Source organism: Theropithecus gelada, chromosome 13 (assembly GCF_003255815.1).
Source record: "Theropithecus gelada isolate Dixy chromosome 13, Tgel_1.0, whole genome shotgun sequence".
Taxonomy (NCBI): Eukaryota; Metazoa; Chordata; class Mammalia; order Primates; family Cercopithecidae; genus Theropithecus; species Theropithecus gelada.
The window spans coordinates 44,456,259-44,475,814 of record NC_037681.1 but is presented as its reverse complement, the minus strand read 5'-3'; the positions used below and the strand labels follow the sequence as shown (position 1 = coordinate 44,475,814).

The window sequence follows — 19,556 nt, the reverse complement described above, 5'->3', positions numbered from 1 at the left end:
TAATAGACATCTACAGAACTCTCCACCCCAAATCAACAGAATATACATTCTTCTCAGTGCCACATGGTACTTATTCTAAAATCAATCACATGCTTGGAAGTAAAACACTCCTTAGCAAATGCAAAAGAACTGAAATCATAACAAACAGTCTTTCAGACCACAGTGCAATCAAATTAGAACTCAGGATTAAGAAACTCACTCAAGGCCAGGTGCGGTGGCTCATGCCTATAATTCCAGCACTTTGGGAGCACGAGGCAGGTGGATCACAAGGTCAGGAGTTCAAGACCAGCCTGGCCAAGATGGTAAAAACCCATCTCTACTAAAAATATAAAAATTAGCCAGGCACGGTGGTGCATGCCTGTAATCCTAGCTACTTGGGAGGCTGAGGCAGGAGAACTGCTTGAACCTAGGGGCAGAGGTTGCAGTGAGCTGAGATTGTGCCACTGCCCTCCAGCCTGGGCAACAGGGTGAGACTCTAACAAGAAAGCAAAGAAAGAGAAAGAAAGAAAGAAAAAGAAAGAAAGAAAGAGAGAGAGAGAGAGAGAGAGAGAGAAAGAAAGAAAGAAAGAAAGAAAAAGAAAGAAAGAAAGAAAGAAAGAAAGAAAGAAAGAAAGAAAGAAAGAAAGAAAGAAGGGAGGGAGGGAGGGAGGGAGGGAGGGAGGGAGGGAGGAAGGAAAGATAAAGAAAAAAGAAACTCACTCAAATCACACAACTACATGGAAATTGAACATGCTCCTGAATGACAATGACTTCTGGGTAAATAATGAAATTAAGGCAGAAATAAAGAAGTTCTTTGACACCAATGAAAACAAAAAGACAGTGTACAAGAATCTCTGGGACACAGCTAAAGCAGTGATAAGAGGGAAATTTATAGCACTAATTGCCCACATAAGAAAGCTAGAAAGATCTCAAATCGACACCCTAACATCACAATTAGAAGAGCTAGAGAAGCAAAGGCAAACAAATCCAAAATCTAGCAGAAGACAAGAAATAACTAAGAGCAGAATGAAGGAGATATAGAGACGAAAAAACCCTTCAAAAAAATCCATGAATCCAGGAGCTGGGTTTTTTTAAAAAATTAAGAAAATAAATAGACCGCTAGCTAGACTAATAAAGTAGAAAACAGAGAAGAATCAAACAGATACAATAAAAAATTATAAAAGGGATATTTTCATCACTGACCCCACAGAAATACAAACTACCATCAGAGAATACCATAAACACCTCCATGCAAATAAACTAGAAAATCTAGAAGAAATGGATAAATTCCTGGACACATACACCTCCCAAGAATAAACGAGGAAGAAGTCGAATCCCTGAATAGACTAATAACAAGTTCTGAAATTGAGGCAGTAATTAATAGCCTACCAAAAACAAAAAACAACAAAAGGCCCAGGACCAGAGGGATTCATAGCTGAATTCTACTAGAAATACAAAGAAGAGCTCATACCATTCCTTCTGAAACTATTTCAAACAACTGAAAAAGAGGGACTCCTCCCTCACTCATTTTATGAGGCCACCATCATCCTGATACCAAAACCTGGCAGAGACACAACAAAAAAAGGAAACTTCAGGCCAATATTCCTGTTGAACTACGATGCAAAATTGTCAATAAAATACTGGCAAACCGAATCCAGCAGCACATCAAAAAGCTTATCCACCACGATCAAGTCGGCTTCATCCCTGCAGTGCAAGGCTGGTTCAACATATGCAAATCAATAAACATAATCCATCACATAAATAGAACCAATGATAAAAACCACATGATCATCTCAATAGATGCAGAAAAGGCTTTCAATAAAATTCAACATCCCTTCATGTTAAAAACTTTCAATAAACTAGGTATTGATGGAACATATCTCAAAATAATATGAGCTATTTATGACAAACTCACAGCCAATATCATACTGAATGGGCAAAAGCTGGAAGCATTCCCTTTGAAAACCAGCACAAGACAAGGATGCCCTCTCTCACAATTCCTATTCAACGTATTACTGGAAGTTCTGGCCAAGGCAATCAGGCAAGAGAAAGAAATAAAGGGTATTCAAATAGGAAGAGAGGAAGTAAAATTGTCTCTGTTTGCAGATGACATGATTCTATATTTAGAAAACCCCATCATCTCAGGCCAAAGACTCCTGAAGCTGAAAAACAACTTCAGCAAAGCCTCCAAATACAAATTTGATGTGCAAAAATCACGAGCATTCCTATACACCAACAATAGACAAGCAGAGAGCCAAATCATTAATAAACTCCCATTCACAGTTGCTACAAAGAAAATAAAATACCTAGGAATACAGCTAACAAGGGATGTGAAGGACCTCTTTCAGGAGAACTACAACCACTGCTCAAGGAAATAAGAGAGGACAGAAACAAATGGAAAAACATTCCATGCTCATGGATAGGAAGAATCGGTATCATGAAAATGGCCATACTACCCAAAGTAATTTATAGATTCAATGCTATTCCCATCAATCTACCATTGACATTCTTCACAGAATTAGAGAAAACTACTTTAAATTTTACATGAAACCAAAAAAAAGCCCATATAGCCCAGACAATCCTAAGCAAAAAGAACAAAGCTGGAGGCATCACACTACCTAACTTTAAACTATACTACAAGGCTACGGTAACCAAAACAGCATGGTACTGGTACCAAAACAGACATATTGACCAATGGAACAGAATGGAGACCTCAGAAATAACACCACACATCTACAACCATCTGATCTTTGACAAACCAGACAAAATCAAGCAATGGGGATAGGATTCCCCTTTAATAAAGAATTCCTTTAATAAAAGGATTCCCTATTTAATAAATGGTGCTGGGAAAACTAGCTAGCCATATGCAGAAAACTGAAACTGGACCCTTTCCTTACAGTGTATACAAACATTAACTCAAGATGGATTAAAGACTTAAATGTAAAACCCAAAACCATAAAAACCCTAGAAGAAAACCTAGGCAATAACATTCAGGGCATGGGCAAAGATTTCATGACAAAAATGCCAAAAGCAATTGCAACAAAAGCCAAAATTGGCAAATGGGATCTAATTAAACTAAAGAGCTTCTATACAGCAAAAGAAACTATCACTGGACTGAACAGGAAACCTACAGAATGGGAGAAAATGTTTGCAATCTACCCATCTGACAAAGGTCTAATATCCAGAATCTACAAAAAACAAACAAGTTTACAAGAAAAAAAAAAATCAAAAAGTGGGCAAAGGATATGAACAGACACTTCTCAAAAGAAGACATTTACATGGCCAACAAACACATGAAAAAAAGCTCAACATCACTGATCATTAGAGAAATACAAATGAAAACCATAATGAGATACCATCTCATGCCAGTCAGAATGGCGATTATTAAAGTCACAAAACAATAAATGCTGGTAAGGCTGTGGAGAAACAGGAGCACTTTTACACTGTTGATGGGAATGTAAATTAGTTCAACCATTGTGAAAGACAGTGTGGCGATTCCTCAAGGATATTAGAACCAAAAATACCATTTGACCCAGCAATCCCATTTCTGGGTATGTACCTAAAGGAATATAAATCATTCTACTATAAAGACACCTGCACATGTATGTTTACTGCAGCACTATTTACAATAGCAAAGGTATGTAACCAACACAAACACCCATCAATGATAGACTGGTTAAAGAAAATGTATATATACACCATGGAATACTATGCAGCCATAAAAGGGAATGAGACCATGTCCTTTGCAGGGACATAGATGAAGCTGGAAGCCATCATACTCAGCAAACTAACACAGGAACCAGAAAATCAAACACCGCATGTTATCACTCATAAGTGGGAGTTGAACGATGAGAACACATGAACCCAGGGAGGGGAACAACACACATCAGGGCCAATTGGGGGCTGGGGAGCGAGGGGAGAGAGCGCATTAGGACAAACAGCTAATGCACGCAGGGCTTAAAACCTAGATGATGGGTTGATAGGTGCAGCAAACCACCACGGCACATGCAACAAACCTGCACATCCTGCACTTGTATTCCAGAACTTAAAGTAAAATAAGAAAAAAAAAAAAAAGAAAATTATATTGACATGAAAATCTGAAAAAAAAAGAAGACAAGGATTTCAGGACAGTTATGATAGCTATGCTTAAAAATATGCTCATAATTAATGAATAGAAAATCTTAGCACAGAATAGAAATGATAAAAAACCAAGTGGAAAATACAATTCTTAAATTTGAGAAATAAACAAACCTCAATGGGTTAGCAGCAGATCAGAGATGACATAAAAATTGTGAACTTGAGGACAGATCATTAGAAATTACCCAATCTGAAAAAAAGGAAGAAGAAATATTAGAAAATAATGAACAGAGTCATAGTGACATATGAGATAATATCAAAAGATTCAACAAATGGATAATCAGAGTTGCAGAAATGAGGAGTAAAAGAATGGAACAGAAAACAACTGTTTGAAAAAATAATGTCTGGATGAGAACTTTCACTTTTGGACAAGACAGAGTAACAGGAAACAGACTTACTCTCCCACCTGAAACAACTTTAAAAAAAAGATAAAATAGATGAAACAACAGTTTCCAAGATATCGAACATCAGGCAAAGAAGAACAGTGGCCCCTGGCCCCTGAGAAACAGAAAACAAACAGCCCAGCTGTCTGCCTGAATTGAGGAGTAGGGATGGGAGTCTGGAGAGGCCAGAGCAGTTGGAGTTCATAGGTTAGAGTACTAGAGGGAGGAAGGCTACAAGAACGGAGCTCTGGAGATCTGCAGGGTCAAGTCCGCAGAGGTCCCCTTGAGTCTTCAGCTGATGGTAAACACTATATGCCTGTGAGAAAAATACCCAAAGGAACAATGGGCAAAGAAACACCTGCAAGAATTAAGGAATCAATCCCTAGAGGTCACACAGTCCCAGGAGTATTCATTCCCTTTAGCATCAGCCAGAGGAAAAAAAATCCCATAGTTCGAAGTGCATAGAGTAGAGTATTTGGAAAGGTTTTGTATCAGTACTGAAACAAAATTGGCCCTATGGCAGACACCGCTGTGGTCTTGCCTAGCAAAACTTCGGAGGCAAGACCTGAAAGAATCCTGCTGTGTCCAAATAACTTAACTGAATCCGAGGGGAAAAATGAAGAATATTTATGGGAAATCTGTGCACTTGTATTTTAAAAAAAAAAAGAATATTTATGGCAAACCAAAAATATCTGGCACTCAACATGGTTAAAATTCAGTCTTGCATTCAATCAAAAATCACCAGGCATACAAAGAAATAGGAAAATTTAACCAATAATCACCAGGTATACAAAGAAATAGGAAAATTTAACCAATAATAATAAGGAAAATTAACCAAAACTGTCCCCAAAATGACAAAGACACTATAATTATTATACCAGGACATTAAAATCATTATTATTCTTTTTTTTTTTTTTTTTTTGAGACGGAGTCTCGCTCTGTAGCCCAGGCTGGAGTGCAGTGGCCGGATCTCTGCTCACTGCAAGCTCCGCCTCCCGGGTTCACGCCATTCTCCGGCCTCAGCCTCCCGAGTAGCTGGGACTACAGGCGCCCGCCATCTCGCCCGGCTATTTTTTGTATTTCTTAGTAGAGACGGGGTTTCACTGTGTTCGCCAGGATGGTCTCGATCTCCTGACCTCGTGATCCGCCCATCTCGGCCTCCCAAAGTGCTGGGATTACAGGCTTGAGCCACCGCGCCCGGCCAAAATCATTATTATTCTTGTAGTTCATAAGTTAAGGAAGCTAGAGGAAGAATAGACATGTTGAGACAGAAGAAAATGTTTGAAAAAGAACTAAGTGCCAGGTATGATGGCTCACACCTGTAATCCCAGTGCTTTGGAAGGCCAAGGTAGGAGGCTCACTTGAGGCTAGGAATTCAAGACCAGACTGGGCTATATAGCAAGATCCTGTCTCAACAACAGCAGCAGCAACAAACAAACAAAAGACAGCAACAAAAGGATCCAGATAAACCTTCTATGGATGAAAATTATAATACTTGAGATGAAAAATATGCTAGGTAGGTTTATTAGCAGATTAGACATTACAGAAAGTTAGTGAACTTAAAAGCATAGCAACAGAAGCTTTCCAAAATGAAATGCACGGGGGAAAAACTGAAGAAAATAACCAGAATATAAGTGAGCTACAGGACTTCAAGCAGGTTATTGTACATACAGTTGTATTTCCCAAAAGATGGAGTAGAAAAAATGTATTTCCCAAAAGATGGAGTAGATGGAATAGAAAAAATATTTTAAGAAATAGGCCAGGCATGGTGGCTCATGCCCGTAATTCCATCACTTTGGGAGGCCAAGGCAGGTGGATCACTTGAGGTCAGGAGTTCAAGACCAGCCTGGCCAACATGGTGAAACCTCGTCTCTTCTAAAAATACAAAAATTAGCCAGGCATGGTGGTGCACATCTGTAATCCTAGCTACTCAGGAGGCTTAGGCACAAGAATCGCTTGAACCCAGGAGGCGGAGGTTGGAGTGAGCTGAGATCATGCCACTGCACTCCAACCTGGGTGACAGAGTGAGACTCACTTGAAAAAAAAAAAAAAGAAAGAATGGCTGAAAAATGTACAGATTTATCAGAAACTATAAACCCACAGATACAAGAAGTTCAACAAACTCTGGGCAGTGGAGAAATTGTAACTTTCACACATTGCTATAAAAATTTAAAACGGTATCACTGCTGTGGGAAACAGTTCAGCAGTTCCTCAAAAAGTTAAACATAGTTACCATATGACCCAACAATTCCACTCCTAGGTTACATACCCAAGAGAACTGCAATCATATGTTACCTAAAAAGTTACACACAAATGTTCATAGCCACATTATTCATAATAGCAAAAAACAGAAACAACTCAAATGTCCATCCACTGATGAAGGGATAAACAAAATGTGATACTCAGACAATGGAATATTATTTGGCCATCAAAAGGAATAAAGTACTGCTTATGCTATGACATGGAGGAACCTTGAAAACATTATACTAAGTGAAAGCAGTCATGATTCCATTTGTATAAAATGTCCAGAGTAGACAAATCTGTTTAGACAGGAAGTAGATGAGTGTTGCCAGCAGCCAGAGAGGGAGGGGAATGGGGAGTGACTGCTAAAAGGTGTGAGGTTTCTTTTTGGGAGTGATTAAATGTTCTGGAATTAGATAGTGGTGACAGTTGCACATATTGGGGAATATACTAAAAAACACTGAAAATAAAAATTCTGAATTTTTAAAAAATAAAAAACACTGAATTGTACACTTTAGTGAATCTTGGCCAGGCACGTGGCTTATGCCTGTATTCCCAGCACTTGGGGAGGCTGAGGCAGGCAGATCACTAAGTCAGGAGATAGAGACCATCCTGGCTAACACAGTGAAACCCCCTCTCTACCTTTTTTTGTAAAAATACAAAAACAAAAATTAGCTGGGCTTGGTGGTGGGCTCCTGTCATCCCAGCTACTTGGGAGGCTGAGGCGGGAGAATGGCGTGAACCCGGAAAGTGGAGCTTGCAGTGAGCCGAGATCATACCACTGCACTCCAGTCTAGGTGACAGAGCAAGACTCCGCCTCAAAAAAAAAAAAAAAAAAGTAGTGAATCTTATGGCATATAAACTATATCTCAGTAAGAAGAGTCCAACAGTAAGAATACAAACCACCCAACCTAAAATTGCCAATTTTAAAGTGGGCGAAAGATTTGAACAAACACTTCGCCTAAGAAGAAGACAGATAAATGGCAAGTAAGACTTGAAAAGATGCTCATCATTAGTCATTAAGGAAATGCAAATTAAAACCACAATGAGATGTCACTATACATCTTTTGAAAATGTCTTGAGTTTAAAAGGCCATACAATAAATAAGTAAATAAAACTATTCCAAATGTTGGCTAGATTATGAAACAACTGGAACTCTCACACACTACTAGTGGTTATGCAAAATAATTCAATGACTTTGGAAACTAGTTTGGCAGCTTCATAAAAAGTTAAAATTCATTTACCATATGACCCAGTCATTCCACAACTAAATATCTACCCAAGAGAAATGAAATCATATGTCCATCAAAGACACACACATGAATGTTCATAACAGCTTTATTTGTAATAGCCCCAAACTGGAAACAACCCAAATGTCCATAAACAGGATGAACAAATTGGGATATATCCATATAAGGGAATAGCATTCAACCAAAAAAGGAATGAAATATTGATACATACAACATGGGTGAGGGGCAAAATAATTGTGATGAGTGAAAGAAACCAAACAGAAGGAAAAGAAATATATACTGGAAGATTCCATTTGTATATAATTTTTTAAACGCAAACTAAACTACAGTGACAGAAAGCAAAGCAGGCTGGGCACGGTGGCTCACACCTATAATCTCAGCACTTTGGGAGGCCGCGGAGGGCAGATCACTTGAGGTCAGGAGTTTGAGACCAGCCTGGCCAACATGGTGAAACCCCATCTCTACTAAAAATCCAAAAAAATTAGCCAGGTGTGCTGGCACAGGCCTGTAATCCTAGCTACTCGGGAGGCTGAGGTAGGAGGATCGTTTGAACCTGGGAGGTGGAGGTTGCACTGAGCCGAGATCACGCCAGTGCATTCCTGGCTGAGTGACAGGGCAAAAGAAAGAAAAGAAAAGGAAAAAGAGAAAAAGAATGAAAGAGAGAAAGAGAAAGAGAAAAAGAAAGAAAGAAAAGCAGTGGTGGGGAGATGTGAGAGAGGGAGGAATTACAACAGCATAGTCAGGAAGCTTTGGGAGTACTGAGTATGTTCACCATCTTGATTGTGGTGATGTTTTCGTGTGTATACATGTCAAAACTTACCAAGTTTGTATACTTTATTTGAGACAGGGTCTTATTCTGTCACCCAGGCGGGGATGCAGTGGCACAATCACAGCTGACTGCAGCCTCAAACTCCTGGGGTCAAGCGCTCCTCCTGCCTCAGCCTCTCAAGCAGCTGGGACTATAGGTGTATGCTACCACACCTGGCTATTATTGTTTGTTCGTTTGTGGAGACAGGGTCTCAGTATATTGCTTTGCCTGGTCCAGGACTCCTGGGCTCAAGCGATCCTCCCACCCCAGCCTCTCAACGTGCTGGGATTACAGGCATGAGCCACAGTACCAGACAGCACACTTTAAATATAGGCAGTTTACTGTATATCAATTATATCTTACTAAAGCTGTTTAGAAAAAAGAAACTACAATCTAAAAACAATATAACTCGCTGGGCACAAGGGCTCACAGCTATAATCCCAGCATTTTAGAACACCAAGGTAGGCGGATTGCTTCAGCTCAGGAGTTGGAGATCAGTCTAGGCAACACAGTGGGATCCCATCTCTACAGGAAATATAAAAATTAGCCAGATATGGTGGTGTGCGACTATAGTTTCAGCTACTAGGAAGTGGAAGGATGGCTTGATTCCAGGAGGCGGGGATTGCAGTGAGTCATGATCGTGCCATTGCACTCCAGCTTAGGCAACATAGCAAGACCCTACCTCAAATATAAATAAATACATACATACATACATCATATCAAAATTTGGGTGATGCAGTTAAGGCAGTACCTCAAGAGAAACTTACAGCTATGCTACATTTAAAAAGGTATATAATCAATGACCTATGATTCCACCTTAAAATGTTAGGGAAAAAACAGCAAAGTGAATATACAAAGTTAGTAAAGTGAAGGGAATAATAAACAGAATGAAATAAAAACAAACAATAGAAAAAACAATATATTTAGCACAAGCCGCTTCCCACTGCAACGACCCAAGTAAAAAAATCTCCAAATCCCACACTATTTGTTATATACCTCCATAAAACATAGAGGCTTGGGCTCCAACCATTCTTTTGAGCTCTTGAGCTTGGGAAGTGCGCCAGTTACCAGATCATCACTGTCTACATTTTTCATTGTGGTCACAAATAAATAGTGCCCCTAGAAAAACTAAAAATCATCTTATTTAGTATTGAAAATTTCACAGTCATCTGATTTTCTCTTCTGTTTAATACCACCTGTATCCTTGCACACACGCAAAATGGATTTTGAACACCAACCATCCAGTTTCCCTAACAAAAGGCCTTCACTACAGACTCCAGATGACGGCTTCAGAGCCAGCCTCCTTTGTAAGCAGGCAACATGCTCTTTGAAAGAAACCCCCGTCCCTTGGAATGAATTCCCACGTCCCCCTCCAAGGTGGCCCATTCCAGCCAGTGTGGCAGCTTCAGCCTGGCCTCTGGGAGTCCCATTTGCAGCACTTTTCTGACTTTGGTGGCCTCGAGTGGGGAGAACTGTAACTTTCCGGCCAGAGACACACAGGCTGAGCTACTTAGGGAAGGCAGGGAGGGGCTTTTGGTCATACTGTGCAAGTCTTCGAGCTCTGCGCGGCCCGAAGTCCTCCCCGAGGCCCGGGTGAGACGGGGATGTCGTCAGCGTCCGCACCCGCTCTCGCCCACCGCGCCCACTCCCGGCCCTTCCTCCCACCCGCTAGGCCGGGCGCCTGCGGCCTCCACGCCAGACCCCGGGCCGCGGGCCTCCCGCGCAGGCGCGTTGTGAGCGGGGACCGCCCAGCCTGGCAGGGAGGTCGCCGGCCGCAACAGGACCTCTCTGCCCTCCCAAGGCCAGCAAGCCCGCGGCCGTCCTGCTCCACACTCGGGCCCGGCCCGACGACCCCGGAGTCGTCCGCCTGCGGCTGAAAGGGAGCCCGCCCGCGTGCGCGGAACGCGCGAATGTTGGCGCCCACTGTCTCCCGGACGCAGCGCCGCGCAGACCGTCCGCCCCCTCCGCCGCGGGTTCCACAGCGAGTCCGCGCGAGAGGCGCCAGGGCGGCGGAGGACTGCTTCAGGCCCAAAGGGGATTGGGCGGCGGCTCTAGCTGGCGGGTCTTGGTTTGCGGAAGGGGCTGGAGTCCTTGCTTCTTGGTGACCGGCGCGAGGCCCGGCCAATCCCGCCACCGCCACCCACCCGCAACCGCGTCGGTTGACGGGCGGGTCCTTGGTCGCCGGCCCCTTGCGGAGCACCAGAGAGCGGGGTGGCGTCCGCTCCCTCAAGTCCTCGGTGCCGGGGACTTCACCGCTCACCACCCCCTGCCCCGCCTTCGGTCCTGCTCGGGGACCAAACCACTGGAAGGCAGTGGCGGGAAAGGGGCGCCTGTGCCGGAGGTCCTGAGGAGGGGGGGTCCAAGGCTTGGGGACTTGTTCGGGAAATGTGGGTTTAAGTGCCTTCAAGGTGTTTTTAGTCCGTTGGGATGTTGATCAGCGTTCATAGTGGGCGCTGATGCAGGTCACCGAGAAGGGAATGTGTGGGTTTATGGCCACGCATATCTCTTTTAGTCGTGTTTAACTTAGCGGAGTAGCGCTCCATCCTGGGTTTTGTTTTTTGTTTTTATTTTTTTATTTTACAGGGTTTTTCTCAGTGTACAATGTTTGTTTTTAAATCCCAGATGATCCTGATGTAAACCATTGACATAGCCAGAAAATCATGAGGCTGTGATTTTCCAAACTCAGCTTCATAACCTACTCTGTGTGAGCTGTGATTTTTCTACGATTCTGTTTTTCTCTTTGGGTATTGGTGGGCCCTGAATGATGGACCACCGTTTTCACTGTGTCTTTTCAAAGTACACTTGCTGATCTTAGAACTGTCTGAAGTGTCCTAAGGACATTTGTATTCACATGCCTTTTAAAAGCTAGCCAGAGTCAATGGCTTCAACTGCACTTTCCCTTTCAGAGTTGAGGGAACATGAGCCATTTGCAGAGCTTATTGTTAGACACCCTCTTGGGAACCAAGCATGTGGACAGTGCAGCCCTCATCAAAATCCAGGAGCGGAGCCTGTGTGCAGCATCACCAGGTTTTAATGTAAGAAAAAACAAGTTTGGACATAAGACTTGGTTTACTTATTATTTCTATTCTTCCAAACATGAAGCAGACATGACTTTTTTTTTTTTTTTTTGAGATGGAATTTCACTCTTGTTGCTTAGTCTGGAATGCAGTGGCGCGATCTCAGCTCACTGCAACCTCCGCCTCTCAAGCGATTCTTGTGCCTCAGCCTCCCAAGTAGCTGGGATTACAGGAGTGCACCACTAGGCCCGGCTAATTTTTGTATTTTTAGTAGAGATGGTGTTTTACCATGTTGGTCAGGCTAGTCTCGAACTCCTGACCTCAGGTGATCCACCTGCCTCGGCCTCCTAAAGTACTGGGATTACAGGCAGGAGCCAGCGTGCCCAGCCCAGACATGACTTTTAAATGAACTTTTTCTGTAAAGAGCTACATAAATATTTTAGGTTTCTAGGCTTAGTCTTTTTACTGTTGAGATAAAGGAATACCTGAAGCTGGGTAATTTATAAAGAAAATAGGTTTATTTGGCTCACAGGTCTACTGCCTGGAAGATTAGTCATCTGTGAAAGCCTCAGGCTGCTTCCACTCATGGCAGAGGTGAAGGGGAGCCAGCATGTGCAGAGATCACAGTGGGGGAGAGGAAGCAAGAGAGAGCAAGTGGAGAGGTGCCAGGCTCTTTCTAACAGCCAGCTCTCCTGGAACAAATACAGTGAAAACTCACTGACAGCTTCCCCCACCTCGCAGGGAAGGCATCAGTCTATTCATGAGGGATCTGCCCCCATGATCCAAATACCTCCCATTAGGCCCCACCCAAAATGTTGGGGATCAGATTTCAACATGAGATTCAAACTACAGCACAGGGCCATAGAGTCTCTGTCACAACCACTCAACTCTGCAATTGTAAAGGAAAAACAGCCATACATAGAAGAATGAATGTGACTGTGTTCCCATAAAATTTTATATTTATGGATACTGAAGTTCAAATTTCATATAATTTGTGTCACGAAGTGTTATTCTTTTGATTTTTTTTCCCCAACCGTTTAAAAACATGAAAACCATTCTTAGCTTGCAGGCCATAAAAAACAGACAGTGGGCTAAATTTGGCTGGCCACCAGCCATAGTTGGCTGACTCCTGTTCTAACTATGTAACCTCTCCAGGTAATGCCCAGTGATGTCCGAACACTGGTGAATGGATTTGCCAAGAACCCTTTGCAAACCCGAAGAGAAGGATTGTATTTCAAGGAAAAGGATTATAGATGTGTCCGGGCAGATGAATATTCTCTTTATGCCAAAAATGTGAGCGCTCAAGATTTGAAGAGAGCTGAGTAAAAGAAAAGAATTTGCCTCCAATTTTCCTTGCCCTGCCTGATCCTCTCTGTAAAACAGATTAAATCCATTAATGTCTTGAGCCACTGTCTTGAGATAGCAGTCTAGTGCCAGGAAGACATATGTGAAAGAAAGTCCTATTAAGAGCCTGGTTTTGAGAAATGTTCATTCCAGAATCTATTAACTGAGCCTTGCCTGAACTCTTTCCAATACAGTCCAGCCTTCATACTCTACATCCTCCTTCAAAAGAAAGATAATCATTTATGCGCTTAAAACATCTCTCAGTGGCCAGGCACGGTGGCTCACGCCTGTAATCCCAGCACTTTGGGAGGCTGAGGTGGGTGGATCGCCTGAGGTCAGGAGTTCAAGACCAGCCTAGCTAACATGGTGAAACCCTGTTTCTACCAAAAATAAAATTAGCCAGGTGTGGTGGTGCACACTTGTAATCCCAGCTACTCAGGAGGCCGAGGCAGGAGAACTGCTTGAACCCAGAAGGCAGAGGTTGCAGTGAGCTGAGATCATGCCATTGCACTCCAGCTTGGGCAACAAGAGCGAAACTCCATCTCAAAAAAAAAAAAAAAAAAAAAAATTCAGCTCTATGTTGCTTGTAAGGAATGAAGGAGATGAAAATCATTCATTGGATGCCCTATATTATGGGTTAGGCATGCTGCTTCATCCACATTATAAATAATCTATAATCTCATTTTAAAGATGAGGACACTGCTTACACATGCAGCAGAAAATGGAGGCACTAGTATTCAAGCCCTGGGCTGTCCAATTCCAAAATGTACGACCTTTCCATTACATCAGTTTTGCTTTTTGTTTGTTTGATTTTGTTTTTGTTTTTTGAGATGAGTTTCACTTTTGTCGCCCAAGGTGGAGTGCAATGGCATGGTCTCGGCTCACTGCAACCTCCACCTCCTGGGTTCAAGAGATTCTCCTGCCTCAGCTTCCTGAGTAGCTGGGATTACAGGCACCTGCCACCACGCCTGGTTAATTTTTGTACTTTTAGTAGAGACAGGGTTTCATGATGTTGGCGAGGCTGGTCTCAAACTTCTGACCTCAGGTGATCTTCCCGCCTTGGCCTCCCAAAGTGCTGGGATTACAGGCGGGAGCCACCGCACCCGGCCTACATCAGTTGTTCTAATTGGGATGAGGTATGTGATAATCAATTGCAGAACTTTTCAGAATCCATCTACCATTATTATAACAGTCTGAAACTTTTTGAGGAAAGGCAACAAAATTGGTGGAAAAGAGTGGACAGTCCAAAAGCAGACATATAAATATATGGAATACGGAAATCAGGAAATGGTGAAAAACGTAGCTGGAGCATGACTACTGGTCCTGTAATTAGAACCAAGAGCAGAATATTCTCTTTTATTCTTTATCCAGGAGAACGCTGGTGTGGTTGTCGTGAAGACCCATCTGTATCTTCTGGTGGCAACTTACACTGAGGGCATGTATCCTAGTGTCTGTGTGGAAGCCACAGAGAGCCTGGGTAAGTTGGCCTCCTAGTTCCTGTCTTCATTCCCTGTGTTAGTTGGGTCTTCTGACTACAAGTCACAGAGATCCAACTCAAACCAGCTAGGGCAGAAAGGAGGAATTTATTGGAAGGATGCTGAGGTTATTTACATAGCCACTGAAAGGACAGGGTGCAGCTGAGCCATGGGGAAGGTAGATTCAAGGACTGGAACACTGCTAGGATTCTGTCTTGACTTCTAAATGAGTCAGCTTTGTTCTGTCTCATAGCAAACCGTTTCCTTTCCTGGCTGATATCATGGCCAAGCCTCCCATAATACCCCTTAATTTATCTTAGGACCCTGATTTGGCAAGTTTCAGGTCATATGGTTTACCCCTGTATTGGTCAGCTATGTAGGTGGGGCAGGATAGGGGAGGAGGGATACAGCAGGGTAAAAAGACAGAGATGTGGCTGCTGGGAGTCGACCCTATGTAAAGAGACATTTTACAGGAAAAGGAATTACTGTGAGTCAGGCAGCCACTTTGTTGGTGTATAGTGTATTCCCCCTCTGTGTCTATACATTTTTGAATAAAGATCTCATAGAGAACTAGCTTGGGTATTATATCGGTGAGAGTTGAGCTTAATAAATGGTAAATTGTGTTTGTTTTTAGATTTTTTTAATCTAAATTTAAATTTTAAAAAGTTTACTGGAGTTGTGTCAACACTCCTTTGAAATAGAAGCCTCTAGTAACAAAAGCAGCCATTCATTCATTCTTTCAACAAATATTCAGAGGTGTTTACCATGTGCCCTGCACTGTCCTACATAAATTAGGGAAGCAGAGCTGGTTAAGATATAGCCTCTGCCTTCCATGCCTCTGTACATGCTGTCCTATCTGCCTAAAATATTTTCCAGTTTCCTTCCTGTCCCTCACATCTATTCGGCAAATTCCTAATCATCGTTAAAGACCCCAAGTCAGATCTTGGGCTTCTATCCACTTGTGTATGTATTTTATGCATACCTTAATGATTACCCCCATTACAGTTCTTTGTTTTTCTAGATTGTGAACCTCTGGAAGGCAAGAATCTTGTCTTAATCATTCTCCTTCTCCATTACCTAACACGGTATCTAATGTTGGGTAGGCAATTGGTACATGTTTGATGAACAAATAAATGAATTACTTTGGCCTAGCAGAGTCAGGGAAGGCTCCAGAGAGCTGAATCTTAAAGGGCCAGTTGAGAAATTAAGCACCATCACAGAAACTATCTACCCACATACAGACATGCCTCATTTTATCACATTTTGCACTATTGGACCCTTCAGATATGCCTCATTTTATCACATTTTGCATTATTGGACCTTTCCTGAACAGATGTCAGGATTTGAAGGAGGCTCCCTTTCAGAATTGTAGGGCAGGAGCAGACAGCAGAACAGAGACATAGAGAGCCAGGTTAATTATCTAATTAAAATAACCAAAATATCAGATTAGAAAGATGGGCAATTTGGCTGTCAGGAAGCCAGGCTCTTAACCTGTCAGCTAGGGCTCAGGGCTGATTCCCCAGAGGAGACCAGAAAAATTGCCTGACTACTGTAATGTAGATTATGTGGCTGGCACTAAAGGTTAGTATTCTTGCTTAGGGCCACAAAAACTCCACAGACTCCAAAGAATGTGCCCTGGTTAGAAGTGCACTGCTGGCATCATGCCATTAATATCCCACTGCTCTGGGAAGGGACAGCTATCTTGGAAATGGTTGAATGATCAGGAGGGATGGACAAGGCTGATATCCACTCAGGAGCAAGTTGTCTTATGACTGTCTTTTATTTCCTTCACTCCTTTTTTAAAAAATTATATTTTTCTCTATCTAAAAAATTATATGTGATCACTGTAGAAAATTTGGGAAGTAAAGAATTACAGGTCGAATGGGGTGGCTCACACCTATAATCTCAGCACTTTGGGAGGCCAAGGCAGACAGATCACTTGAGGTCAGGAGTTCAAGACCAGCCTGGCCAACATGGCAAAACCCTGTCTTTACTAAAAACACAAAAATTAGCCAAGTGTGGTGGTGGGCACCTGTAATTCCAGCTGCTCGGGAGGCTGAGGCAGGAGAATCACCTGAACCCAGGAGGTGGAGGTTGCAGTGAGCCAAAATAGCACCATTGCACTCCAGCCTGGACGTCACAGTGAGACCGTGTCTCAAAAAAAAAAAAAAAAAAAGAGAATTATGACCATTTAAAAATTGTATTATGAAGGATTCTAGGAGCATGACTATTAATTAAAGAAAACCTTTAAACAATAATTAGGAAAAGGATGCTATGGGACTTCTGTCACACAAATTAATCAGGTTTGTGCCTCCCAAAGTACTGGGCTTATAAGCCTCCCAAAGTGCTGGGCTTATAGGCATGAGCCACTGCACCCAGCCAGGTCCTCAGTTTAAAAAAAGAATCTTAAGCATATATTGTGACTTACTCTGCAAGACTCCGTCTCAAAAATAATGAAGTGCTACCTGGCATGGTGGAGTGCATCTGTAGCCCCCGCTACTCAAGAGGCTGAGGCAGGAGGATTGATTGAGCCCAGGAGTTTGAGTCCAGTGTGGGCAACATAGTGAGACTCCATCATTAAAAAGTAAGTACATTAAGTACTGTAATCAGGTTTTGTTTTGTTTTGTTTTTGAGACAGAGTCTCACTCTGTCACTCAGACTGGAGTGCAGTGGTGGGATTTTGGCTCAATGCAACCTCTGCCTCCCGGGTTCAAACAATTCTCCTGCCTCAGCCTCCCAAGTAGCTGGGACTACAGGTACGTGCCACCATGCCCAGCTAATTTTTTGTATTTTTAGTAGAGACGGGGGTTTCACCATGTTAGCCAAGATGGTCTCGATCTCCTGACCTCGTGATCTGCCCACCTTGGCCTCCCAAAGTGCTGGGATTACAGATGTGAGCCACTGCACCCGGCTGTAATCAGTTTTAAGTCTAGGTCATAGAATACATATAGCAGAGGAGGGCAGCAGTTTCTTTTATTCTCTTGAACCCTCTCTCATCCTATTCCCTTTGCCCAGTCATATGCATTATTCATCCTTTTTTTTTTTTTTTTTTTTTTTTGCATGGGAACCCAATTCATACTCCAGTACAGCTCAAATACCTCTACTATGGCACTTATTACCATGAAATAGAATTGATGTTTGTATGTGCCTATATCCCCTACTAGACAATGAACTCCATGAGGGCAGGAACTGTGTTTCAACTATCCAGTCACCCTTATATCTCCAGTACCTAGCACAGTGCCTAGCACATGGCAGTCACCTCGCAATGTTTGTGGAATAATAAATGGATGAATGAATCATTTGTAGTGATCATTTTCAGCTCATAAATAATAACCATGCTGTGTTTGTTTTCAGGAGACTACCTAAGAAAAAAAGGAAGTTGAGTCATCAGAGGCCCATGAAAGACACTTTTATTGTTTTAGAAGAAAATTGGAGAGCCTAAAGAAAAAATATTTTATGGTTGAAGAAACACTAGATAGAAGCCACTAAAAAAGAAGAATGAATTAAGGGAGCAATTTTTATTACTTCAAGAGATCCTCTTCTTTCATTGGAATTACTTGATCAACTGTTTTTTTTTTAATAAGTGTTGGTCATTGGCATGGAATGTGAGAGCACTGATGATTTCACAGAGCATATCTATTGGGAGTCTCCTTTCTGCGAGGCTCTTATACTCCTACACACCTTGCTAAGTATGCCAAGAATGCAAGGCTCTCACCACTCTTTATCCAGGACATTTCTCAGGGTTAGGTTGCAGCAAGCAACCTTGAAACACGAAGGGATGTCTCCCATCAGGACAAAGAGCAAGCTTGCTTACTGTTTGCTATAAAAGCAGTGGAGTCCCTGAGCTCAGTGTTCCCCTCCTGTAATACAACCCCCTGCATGTGTGACATCTATCTGGCTCACATCACCCCTGTGAGACTTGGGAGAAGGGATTTCAAAGGCCATTCAGCAATGGACCACTAGTCAAGGTATTCAATGGACATTTCACGCTCCCATTTGCAGGTATCTGCTATCATTTTGAACATTGGAAAGGCCTTCTCAAAATCAACTCAAAAAGATTTCTGACTCTAACCCTAACTCTCACTGCACACCTTAGTAAGGCAGTATGGTCACTAAATGCACCCTTCCCCAGAAAGAGTTCATCTCCTCTTGGTCTCCTAGGTGATAATCTGGACCATAAGGGTGGAGAGCTATAGAACCTATTTTGAAAATCCAAGATTCTACACTGACTATTGCTAAACATGATGCATCTTTTTTTCCCTAACAGCATCCTCAGGCCAGCCTGGTTAGTATACCCTTCAGATGTCCCTGGGGAGAGAACACCTTCGACTACTTGCCACAAGACAGCCTAGGGAATTCAAATTTAATTCTGGTTCAGTTAGACTGGACTAACATGGTCCTATATCATGATGATAATGACTACTTAGTTTAGTACACTGTTCTCTAGATCCCTCTACAAGGTTCTACATAGGCCAAGATAGGATATAATGGTTCTCTTAATTTTGCAAAAATGCCCCTGTCCCTCTTACATCTGACCCTTCCAGACAAGATATCTGGATGCAAGTAGGGCACGACTGGAGAAAAGTGTAGACATGGCTACTGGATGGGACACACCAACTGCATGGCCACAGAGACCCTAGCACCTGGAGAGGGAACACATTCGATCTCAGGAGATGGTGGAACAGGGGAGCCCTTTCATGTTCTTTTTGTCCCCCAGATTCAGCACCTCCTTGTGGCAAACCCTAACTTACTAGCCTTTGTGAATCAAGTAAAATCAAATCTTAGGCCCTTTATAGTTCCTGACATGATCAGGCAGTGAGGTACAGAATTCAAAATTCCAAAGACATGCCATCTAGAGCAGGATGTCTTTTGCTGGTATTTACAACATTATCTCATTTTCAGGTCTGTATAATAGTCTTTCA

The 19,556-nt window shown here is 42.5% G+C and overlaps 2 protein-coding genes across 4 annotated transcripts in view; one reads left to right on the top strand and one right to left on the bottom strand.

Moving 5' to 3' along the window:
• FAM228B (family with sequence similarity 228 member B) overlaps positions 1-10,534 on the bottom strand; it is a 47,552-nt gene extending 37,018 nt beyond the window's left edge. Inside the window, 2 exon segments of the mRNA XM_025353799.1 lie at positions 9,795-9,926; positions 10,342-10,534. Of these exon segments, the coding sequence (XP_025209584.1) occupies positions 9,795-9,893 (99 nt within the window). The 5' untranslated portion in view covers positions 9,894-9,926; positions 10,342-10,534.
• A 244-nt stretch (positions 10,535-10,778) lies between these two features.
• Positions 10,779-18,519, top strand: PFN4 (profilin family member 4). 3 transcript variants are annotated; one of them, XM_025353805.1, is made up of 6 exons: positions 10,796-11,139; positions 11,421-11,502; positions 11,705-11,833; positions 12,971-13,108; positions 14,531-14,636; positions 17,989-18,519. In XM_025353805.1, exons 3-6 carry the CDS (start codon positions 11,717-11,719, stop codon positions 18,015-18,017), a joined length of 390 nt encoding a protein of 129 aa, XP_025209590.1. In that variant the 5' UTR covers positions 10,796-11,139; positions 11,421-11,502; positions 11,705-11,716; the 3' UTR covers positions 18,018-18,519. The 3 variants fall into 3 exon arrangements, with proteins under 3 accessions (XP_025209588.1, XP_025209590.1, XP_025209589.1); XM_025353803.1 differs by lacking the exon at positions 11,421-11,502 and having other exon boundaries at positions 10,779-11,139; XM_025353804.1 differs by lacking the exon at positions 11,421-11,502 and having other exon boundaries at positions 10,953-11,185.
• The last annotated feature ends 1,037 nt before the right edge of the window (positions 18,520-19,556 follow it).

Excerpts from the sequence above, each read along its gene's own strand:
- PFN4 (XM_025353803.1), top strand. The coding sequence starts at position 11,717 with ATGAGCCATTTGCAGAGCTTATTGTTAGACACCCTCTTGGGAACCAAG. Across the intron at positions 11,834-12,970 it reads CAGCATCACCAGGTTTTAAT|GTAATGCCCAGTGATGTCCG; the intron begins GTAAGAAAAAAC and ends TAACCTCTCCAG. Across the intron at positions 14,637-17,988 it reads GGAAGCCACAGAGAGCCTGG|GAGACTACCTAAGAAAAAAA; the intron begins GTAAGTTGGCCT and ends GTTTGTTTTCAG.